The sequence below is a fragment of the Penaeus vannamei genome, chromosome 9 (assembly GCF_042767895.1).
Source record: "Penaeus vannamei isolate JL-2024 chromosome 9, ASM4276789v1, whole genome shotgun sequence".
In the NCBI taxonomy this organism is placed as follows: Eukaryota; Metazoa; Arthropoda; class Malacostraca; order Decapoda; family Penaeidae; genus Penaeus; species Penaeus vannamei.
In genome coordinates, this window is record NC_091557.1 from 28,254,923 (window position 1) to 28,264,922 (window position 10,000).

Genomic DNA, 10,000 nt, shown 5'->3' on the forward strand with positions numbered 1-10,000 from the left:
GCAGTAACAGTCAGAGGCGGGGTTTCCATGGTGGCACAGGGGGGCACCTGCCCCCCCTGAAATCCGATTGGCCACCCCATGTGCCCCCCCCCCCCATGGTCATTGACTCCTCGGAATGGCCCCCTGTATATGCAATGTGACGGCCCCCCAGATTTATTGTTACTCCCCGTGCCCCTCACCAGAAAGTTCTCTGGACCCGCCCCTGGTAACAGTAGTAGTAGCAATGGCATTAGAAGTGGTAGTAGCAACAGCAGCAGTAGTAGTGATAGTAGTCGTAGTAAAATCATCATAGTCATCAGTATTACTGTCATTATCAGCATTACCATTGCCAGTTATCTACTGGATGGACAGCCTATTGTAATAGTTCTTGCATGACTTTCAGTTTGTCATGACCTTCACGTCTCTAACATTCCACAATGAAGAGATTTTTATCCTTGAGTCTTGATATGCTTTTACCCTTCCCCATCCTTGTATCAAAGGAGCAGGATATATATCTGCTAGTGAGTTTTCAAGGACTGTGAGGCCGGTTTGGTCTGGATAATCTTTTCACAAAAATATTTCCTATTTGATGGCAGTGCCGCCTGTTTCCACGGGCAGGTTTTAACTCTTGACATAGCTTCCAGTGATAATTTAGACTACCTTACCATGTCATCAGTGTTTGTATATATAAAGCGCTAGTGTATGTTTTGAGGTAGAGTATACTATATTTCCTTTTTCGCACAGATATGATACATTGTCTGTGTGCATTATGTCCAATTATGATTCTTGACACATTATTTGATATATTTTTGCTGTTCTGTATATGATTAATATTGTATGTTGATGTAATATATACTTGAAGTGCCACACATGCCCTGTCACGTGAACCATCATTTAAGGCATCGTGTCACCTTTTGCGATATCATGCTCATCATCATTATTATCATTATTACCATAATTATATATTTTTTGTCTTTATCATTGTTGTTAATTGCCATTATTATTACTATTGTAATAATCATTACTATTATCATTATTATCATTGTTTATGGCATTATTATTATTACCATTTCCATTATATCATTATCATTATTATTACCATTTTCATTATATCATTATCATTTTTATTACTATCATTATCATTATCGTCATCACCATCATCATCACCATCATCATTATAATCATTATTTTTATTATTATTACTACCATTATTCATTATTGTTTTCATTATTATCATTAACATTATTATTACTATCAATGTTATTGTCATCATCATTATCATTATTGTTAATGTTAATTGTTGTTACCATTATCTTTATTATTATTATTTTTAAGTTTTATCATTAACACTATCTCCATAATTATCACTACTATCACTATCAATCCTTATTTATCCTTATCATCCATTAATCTTTTTCTCAATCTCTTCGAAAATCACCACGTCGATAGTAAACAAGCCACAGGTATTTCCACTATTTCCTCTTGTATTCGGTCATAATATTCCTGTACCGTAACTGGACACCGCCACTGCTGTGTGGTCTTAGTTGCACAAACCTGACACAAAACACACTGATGTAACGTATATATGGATAAATAGGTTTATAAATGGAGGGAGATATGAAGCAGTATATGATGAAATAGCCTTCATTAAATTACTATACAATACCGAAATAGAGTGGTGTTTTTTTTAAACGTTGAATAGGCAGCGTGGACAGTACCAAGGATAGACAAACACTGAAGATGCTGGTGGCGCACTAGTTAGTTGCCTTCAGCATGGCAGCCACAACACGGCCGTATTATTTGTATTTAGGAAGAAAGGAAAATAATAGGGGTTTGCTAATAACAATCACTATGAAGTATTTAAATGTGTTTTCTATGTCACTTGTACATATGCGTATTCGTGTATACACACATGCATATTCACTCAAATACAAAAAATTGCAGACACTCATAATCTATATAAAAAAGTACATTAGGTAGCATATTGGAAAAAGTATAGATAGATGTATTGATAGGAATACGCACTTTCATGCAGAGACACATAAAACACACACACACATACAAAGACAATTATTTCATAACAGTAAGAAGACCACACAGAGAATCTATTATGATTCTCGTCTCTTCATCACTGTTAGTGTATGTCTAAACATGGAGAGGAATGTCATGAATTAAATGCTAGTAATTATTGCAATTGTCAGAATCTTTTATTAAATATTTTTCGAAGTAATTGTTATGGTAACATCAATACTGAAAATTATACTGCTGTCATGTATTTCATATCTTTTCCATAGGTAAGGAGTATATTCGTTGGTATACAGTGTGCGCTTTGTTAGCCTTATATTCATGCAATATGTACTGACATATCGTAATAACGATAACGATGACAATAAAAAAAAGGTTTCATGTAAACTATATATGATCTTTGTTCTCACACCAAGACATAAACTGGCTCACACCTCACCGTACACCTTTCCTGTATGCGTCTGTGGGCTGGTGAGTGGAGGTGTGGGTGTATGTAGGTGTGAGTGGGTGAAGATGAATGTGCCCAAGATAGGCAATTCACTTATCTACCCATTCAAATTATTGCAAATACAGTTTGATATGATAAACGATATTTTCTTTTTTTTTCTTTTCCGCTTTTCTTGTGAAGTGAATGATATGAAAACAATATGTTCTAAAAATAATTTTATTTTCACCTGTGTGTGTGTGTGTGAGAGAGAGAGAGAGAGAGAGAGAGAGATAAAGGGAGACAATAAAGAAACAATTCATTTTTAACATCTCTCTCCCATTCGCAAAGATACTAGTAAAGAGAGAGGATCCATCACAATCTGCTCTCCTCACTCTCGTTATTAACGCACACAGTCTCTCCGGGATTTCCCTTGCGCTTGCTCCTTCTCTCGTCCAGCGCCTGCAACGTGTCCGGCATCGACCTGTTCCTCGTCTCCGGCAGCAGAGGGAGGGTGAGACTGCCCACTATCGCAGCGCAGCCGAAGGTCACGGATGCCACCCACCACCTGATTAGCACCTGTGAGGGGGAAGGTGCAGGTGGTATGGTTCTATTTAGGTCTAGGGAATGAATATTATCTTCATGTAATACAAACACATCTCTATGATCAGTTGCTTATATATATCTATGTTTGCTACAGTCGTCCATTCGCAAACGTAAGTAAACACTTGCCAGTCTGTAGGTAATGAAAGGGGCACACACGAATCCGAAGCAACCCATGAGGTTAACAAAGGCAAAACCTCGATTTCGAATCTCTGTCGGAAACAACTCAGGGCCGTAGACGTAATTCATCTGTTGGTAATAAGGGTTATATGACAATGTTATAGATGGAACAAATTATGTATGTTTGCACACAACACCTATTTATGTGTACATGATATTACCATGTGTATATATTGATATGATCTTTAAAAAGAAGCAATATTAAAAGCATGAGTTCGTGACCATATCCCTTTCTGCTTGTGAACCCAAAAAACAAATATTTTAGTATCAGAATTATATTGACACATTTTGCATTGCTTAAGACACCCAATTCACCTGGAACGAGCCCGCCACTAAGAGGAAACCGCCCATGACCAGCACCCATTTAAGCCAGAAGTATTCTGAAAAAAGCGTAATATATAGGTAACAAATTCCACTGTTTTGTACAAACAAAATCAGTCCTAGAAAATCGATTTTATTACAGTCTCATTAACATATTCATTTTTAATAGGACTTTGATTTAATTCAACACTCGGGACAAGACAGAGAGAGAGAGAGAGAGAAAGAATTATCCCTCCGTCACCTAACCACCCACGCCCACCTTCCGAGACGAGGAGCTCAAGCAGGAAGAGCAGGCCGCCCGCAAACATCCCGCCGCCCACGATGACGCGTCTCCCGAGGCGTGTGCTCAGGGGCGTCATGAGCAGGATGGCTGAGGTGTCCATCGAGCCACTCAGACACACGTACAGGAAGGGGTTCGAGCTGGGACGAAAAGGAAGTCGTTGAAGGTCGTTGGGGCTTGGATGGGTAGTTCGAGGTGTAAATACGAGGTCGTTTAAGGTCGTTGGGGTTTGGATGGGTAGTTCGAGGTGTAAATACGAGGTCGTTTAAGGTCGTTAGGGTTTGGATGGGTAGTTCGAGGTGTAAATACGAGGTCGTTTAAGGTCGTTAGGGTTTGGATGGGTAGTTCGAGGTGTAAATACGAGGTCGTTTAAGGTCGTTAGGGTTTGGATGGGTAGTTCGAGGTGTAAATACGACGTCGTTTAAGGTCGTTAGGGTTTGGATGGGTAGTTCGAGGTGTAAATACGAGGTCGTTTAAGGTCGTTAGGGTTTGGATGGGTAGTTCGAGGTGTAAATACGACGTCGTTTAAGGTCGTTAGGGTTTGGAAGGGTAGTTCGAGGTGTAAATACGAGGTCGTTTAAGGTCGTTAGGGTTTGGATGGGTAGTTCGAGGTGTAAATACGACGTCGTTTAAGGTCGTTAGGGTTTGGATGGGTAGTTCGAGGTGTAAATACGAGGTCGTTTAAGGTCGTTAGGGTTTGGATGGGTAGTTCGAGGTGTAAATACGAGGTCGTTTAAGGTCGTTAGGGTTTGGATGGGTAGTTCGAGGTGTAAATACGACGTCGTTTAAGGTCGTTAGGGTTTGGAAGGGTAGTTCGAGGTGTAAATACGAGGTCGTTTAAGGTCGTTAGGGTTTGGATGGGTAGTTCGAGGTGTAAATACGACGTCGTTTAAGGTCGTTGGGGTTTGGAAGGGTAGTTCGAGGTGTAAATACGAGGTCGTTTAAGGTCGTTAGGGTTTGGATGGGTAGTTCGAGGTGTAAATACGAGGTCGTTTAAGGTCGTTAGGGTTTGGAAGGGTAGTTCGAGGTGTAAATACGACGTCGTTTAAGGTCGTTGGGGTTTGGAAGGGTAGTTCGAGGTGTAAATACGAGGTCGTTTAAGGTCGTTGGGGTTTGGAAGGGTAGTTCGAGGTGTAAATACGACGTCGTTTAAGGTCGTTAGGGTTTGGAAGGGTAGTTCGAGGTGTAAATACGACGTCGTTTAAGGTCGTTAGGGTTTGGAAGGGTAGTTCGAGGTGTAAATACGACGTCGTTTAGGGTCGTTAGGGTTTGGATGGGTAGTTCGAGGTGTAAATACGAGGTCGTTTAAGGTCGTTGGGGTTTGGATGGGTAGTTCGAGGTGTAAATACGACGTCGTTTAGGGTCGTTAGGGTTTGGATGGGTAGTTCGAGGTGTAAATACGACGTCGTTTAAGGTCGTTGGGGTTTGGAAGGGTAGTTCGAGGTGTAAATACGAGGTCGTTTAAGGTCGTTAGGGTTTGGATGGGTAGTTCGAGGTGTAAATACGAGGTCGTTTAAGGTCGTTAGGGTTTGGATGGGTAGTTCGAGGTGTAAATACGAGGTCGTTTAAGGTCGTTAGGGTTTGGATGGGTAGTTCGAGGTGTAAATACGAGGTCGTTTAAGGTCGTTAGGGTTTGGATGGGTAGTTCGAGGTGTAAATACGAGGTCGTTTAAGGTCGTTAGGGTTTGGATGGGTAGTTCGAGGTGTAAATACGACGTCGTTTAGGGTCGTTAGGGTTTGGATGGGTAGTTCGAGGTGTAAATACGAGGTCGTTTAAGGTCGTTGGGGTTTGGAAGGGTAGTTCGAGGTGTAAATACGAGGTCGTTTAAGGTCGTTAGGGTTTGGATGGGTAGTTCGAGGTGTAAATACGACGTCGTTTAGGGTCGTTAGGGTTTGGATGGGTAGTTCGAGGTGTAAATACGAGGTCGTTTAAGGTCGTTGGGGTTTGGAAGGGTAGTTCGAGGTGTAAATACGAGGTCGTTTAAGGTCGTTAGGGTTTGGATGGGTAGTTCGAGGTGTAAATACGAGGTCGTTTAAGGTCGTTAGGGTTTGGAAGGGTAGTTCGAGGTGTAAATACGAGGTCGTTTAAGGTCGTTAGGGTTTGGATGGGTAGTTCGAGGTGTAAATACGAGGTCGTTTAAGGTCGTTAGGGTTTGGAAGGGTAGTTCGAGGTGTAAATACGAGGTCGTTTAAGGTCGTTGGGGTTTGGATGGGTAGTTCGAGGTGTAAATACGACGTCGTTTAAGGTCGTTGGGGTTTGGATGGGTAGTTCGAGGTGTAAATACGAGGTCGTTTAAGGTCGTTAGGGTTTGGATGGGTAGTTCGAGGTGTAAATACGACGTCGTTTAAGGTCGTTAGGGTTTGGAAGGGTAGTTCGAGGTGTAAATACGAGGTCGTTTAAGGTCGTTAGGGTTTGGATGGGTAGTTCGAGGTGTAAATACGACGTCGTTTAAGGTCGTTAGGGTTTGGATGGGTAGTTCGAGGTGTAAATACGACGTCGTTTAAGGTCGTTAGGGTTTGGATGGGTAGTTCGAGGTGTAAATACGAGGTCGTTTAAGGTCGTTGGGGTTTGGAAGGGTAGTTCGAGGTGTAAATACGAGGTCGTTTAAGGTCGTTAGGGTTTGGATGGGTAGTTCGAGGTGTAAATACGACGTCGTTTAAGGTCGTTAGGGTTTGGATGGGTAGTTCGAGGTGTAAATACGAGGTCGTTTAAGGTCGTTGGGGTTTGGATGGGTAGTTCGAGGTGTAAATACGAGGCCGTTTAAGGTCGTTAGGGTTTGGATGGGTAGTTCGAGGTGTAAATACGACGTCGTTTAAGGTCGTTAGGGTTTGGAAGGGTAGTTCGAGGTGTAAATACGAGGTCGTTTAAGGTCGTTAGGGTTTGGAAGGGTAGTTCGAGGTGTAAATACGACGTCGTTTAAGGTCGTTAGGGTTTGGATGGGTAGTTCGAGGTGTAAATACGAGGTCGTTTAAGGTCGTTAGGGTTTGGAAGGGTAGTTCGAGGTGTAAATACGACGTCGTTTAAGGTCGTTAGGTTTGGATGGGTAGTTCGAGGTGTAAATACGAGGTCGTTTAAGGTCGTTAGGGTTTGGATGGGTAGTTCGAGGTGTAAATACGACGTCGTTTAAGGTCGTTAGGGTTTGGACGGGTAGTTCGAGGTGTAAATACGAGGTCGTTTAAGGTCGTTAGGGTTTGGATGGGTAGTTCGAGGTGTAAATACGACGTCGTTTAAAGTCGTTAGGGTTTGGAAGGGTAGTTCGAGGTGTAAATACGAGGTCGTTTAAGGTCGTTAGGGTTTGGATGGGTAGTTCGAGGTGTAAATACGAGGTCGTTTAAGGTCGTTAGGGTTTGGATGGGTAGTTCGAGGTGTAAATACGACGTCGTTTAAGGTCGTTAGGGTTTGGAAGGGTAGTTCGAGGTGTAAATACGAGGTCGTTTAAGGTCGTTAGGGTTTGGATGGGTAGTTCGAGGTGTAAATACGACGTCGTTTAAGGTCGTTAGGGTTTGGATGGGTAGTTCGAGGTGTAAATACGACGTCGTTTAAGGTCGTTAGGGTTTGGATGGGTAGTTCGAGGTGTAAATACGAGGTCGTTTAAGGTCGTTGGGGTTTGGAAGGGTAGTTCGAGGTGTAAATACGAGGTCGTTTAAGGTCGTTAGGGTTTGGATGGGTAGTTCGAGGTGTAAATACGACGTCGTTTAAGGTCGTTAGGGTTTGGATGGGTAGTTCGAGGTGTAAATACGAGGTCGTTTAAGGTCGTTGGGGTTTGGATGGGTAGTTCGAGGTGTAAATACGAGGCCGTTTAAGGTCGTTAGGGTTTGGATGGGTAGTTCGAGGTGTAAATACGACGTCGTTTAAGGTCGTTAGGGTTTGGAAGGGTAGTTCGAGGTGTAAATACGAGGTCGTTTAAGGTCGTTAGGGTTTGGAAGGGTAGTTCGAGGTGTAAATACGACGTCGTTTAAGGTCGTTAGGGTTTGGATGGGTAGTTCGAGGTGTAAATACGAGGTCGTTTAAGGTCGTTAGGGTTTGGAAGGGTAGTTCGAGGTGTAAATACGAGGTCGTTTAAGGTCGTTAGGTTTGGATGGGTAGTTCGAGGTGTAAATACGAGGTCGTTTAAGGTCGTTAGGGTTTGGATGGGTAGTTCGAGGTGTAAATACGACGTCGTTTAAGGTCGTTAGGGTTTGGACGGGTAGTTCGAGGTGTAAATACGAGGTCGTTTAAGGTCGTTAGGGTTTGGATGGGTAGTTCGAGGTGTAAATACGACGTCGTTTACGGTCGTTGGGGTTTGGATGGGTAGTTCGAGGTGTAAATACGACGTCGTTTAAGGTCGTTAGGGTTTGGAAGGGTAGTTCGAGGTGTAAATACGAGGTCGTTTAAGGTCGTTGGGGTTTGGATGGGTAGTTCGAGGTGTAAATACGAGGTCGTTTAAGGTCGTTAGGGTTTGGATGGGTAGTTCGAGGTGTAAATACGAGGTCGTTTAAGGTCGTTGGGGTTTGGATGGGTAGTTCGAGGTGTAAATACGAGGTCGTTTAAGGTCGTTAGGGTTTGGATGGGTAGTTCGAGGTGTAAATACGAGGTCGTTTAAGGTCGTTAGGGTTTGGAAGGGTAGTTCGAGGTGTAAATACGAGGTCGTTTAAGGTCGTTGGGGTTTGGATGGGTAGTTCGAGGTGTAAATACGAGGTCGTTTAAGGTCGTTAGGGTTTGGATGGGTAGTTCGAGGTGTAAATACGAGGTCGTTTAAGGTCGTTAGGGTTTGGAAGGGTAGTTCGAGGTGTAAATACGAGGGCGTTTAAGGTCGTTAGGCTTTGGATGGGTAGTTCGAGGTGTAAATACGCGGTCGTTTAAGGTCGTTAGGCTTTGGATGCGTAGTTCGAGGTGTAAATACGAGGTCGTTTAAGGCCGTTGGGGTTTGAATGGGAAGTTCTAGGTGTAAATACGAGGTCGTTTAAGGTCGTTAGGGTTTGGATGGGTAGTTCGAGGTGTAAATACGAGGTCGTTTAAGGTCGTTAGGGTTTGGAAGGGTAGTTCGAGGTGTAAATACGAGGTCGTTTAAGGTCGTTAGGGTTTGGATGGGTAGTTCGAGGTGTAAATACGAGGTCGTTTAAGGTCGTTGGCGTTTGGATGGGTAGTTCGAGGTGTAAATACGAGGTCGTTTAAGGTCGTTAGGGTTTGGAAGGGTAGTTCGAGGTGTAAATACGAGGTCGTTTAAGGTCGTTAGGGTTTGGAAGGGTAGTTCGAGGTGTAAATACGAGGTCGTTTAAGGTCGTTAGGGTTTGGATGGGTAGTTCGAGGTGTAAATACGACGTCGTTTAAGGTCGTTAGGGTTTGGAAGGGTAGTTCGAGGTGTAAATACGAGGTCGTTTAAGGTCGTTAGGGTTTGGATGGGTAGTTCGAGGTGTAAATACGAGGTCGTTTAAGGTCGTTAGGTTTGGATGGGTAGTTCGAGGTGTAAATACGAGGTCGTTTAAGGTCGTTAGGGTTTGGATGGGTAGTTCGAGGTGTAAATACGAGGTCGTTTAAGGTCGTTGGGGTTTGGATGGGTAGTTCGAGGTGTAAATACGAGGTCGTTTAAGGTCGTTAGGGTTTGGATGGGTAGTTCGAGGTGTAAATACGAGGTCGTTTAAGGTCGTTAGGGTTTGGAAGGGTAGTTCGAGGTGTAAATACGAGGTCGTTTAAGGTCGTTAGGGTTTGGATGGGTAGTTCGAGGTGTAAATACGACGTCGTTTAAGGTCGTTAGGGTTTGGAAGGGTAGTTCGAGGTGTAAATACGAGGTCGTTTACGGTCGTTGGGGTTTGGATGGGTAGTTCGAGGTGTAAATACGACGTCGTTTAGGGTCGTTAGGGTTTGGATGGGTAGTTCGAGGTGTAAATACGACGTCGTTTAGGGTCGTTAGGGTTTGGATGGGTAGTTCGAGGTGTAAATACGAGGTCGTTTAAGGTCGTTAGGGTTTGGATGGGTAGTTCGAGGTGTAAATACGACGTCGTTTAAGGTCGTTAGGGTTTGGACGGGTAGTTCGAGGTGTAAATACGAGGTCGTTTAAGGTCGTTAGGGTTTGGATGGGTAGTTCGAGGTGTAAATACGACGTCGTTGAAGGTCGTTAGGGTTTGGATGGGTAGTTCGAGGTGTAAATACGACGTCGTTTAAGGTCGTTGGGGTTTGGACGGGTAGTTCGAGGTGTAAATACGAGGTC

General features: G+C 43.4%; 2 protein-coding genes across 4 annotated transcripts in view; both read right to left on the bottom strand.

Moving 5' to 3' along the window:
• LOC113820831 (solute carrier family 22 member 6) overlaps positions 1–1,726 on the bottom strand; it is a gene marked incomplete at its 3' end in the record, with an annotated part of 11,726 nt that extends 10,000 nt beyond the window's left edge. The window contains 1 exon segment of one of the 2 annotated variants that reach the window (XM_070125071.1): positions 1,646–1,726. 2 annotated transcript variants of the gene reach the window in all.
• Positions 1,727–2,654: 928 nt separating this feature from the next.
• Positions 2,655–10,000, bottom strand: part of LOC138862693 (solute carrier family 22 member 20-like) — a 30,105-nt gene continuing 22,759 nt past the window's right edge. Inside the window, exons 9-12 of one of the 2 annotated variants that reach the window (XM_070125500.1) lie at positions 3,792–3,952; positions 3,527–3,591; positions 3,161–3,280; positions 2,655–3,007 (exon numbers count right to left, since the gene is read on the bottom strand). In XM_070125500.1, the coding sequence (XP_069981601.1) occupies positions 2,804–3,007; positions 3,161–3,280; positions 3,527–3,591; positions 3,792–3,952 (550 nt within the window). In that variant the 3' untranslated portion in view covers positions 2,655–2,803. The remainder of the gene's footprint in view (positions 3,008–3,160; positions 3,281–3,526; positions 3,592–3,791; positions 3,953–10,000) is intronic. The other variant, XM_070125501.1, reaches the window with a different exon arrangement.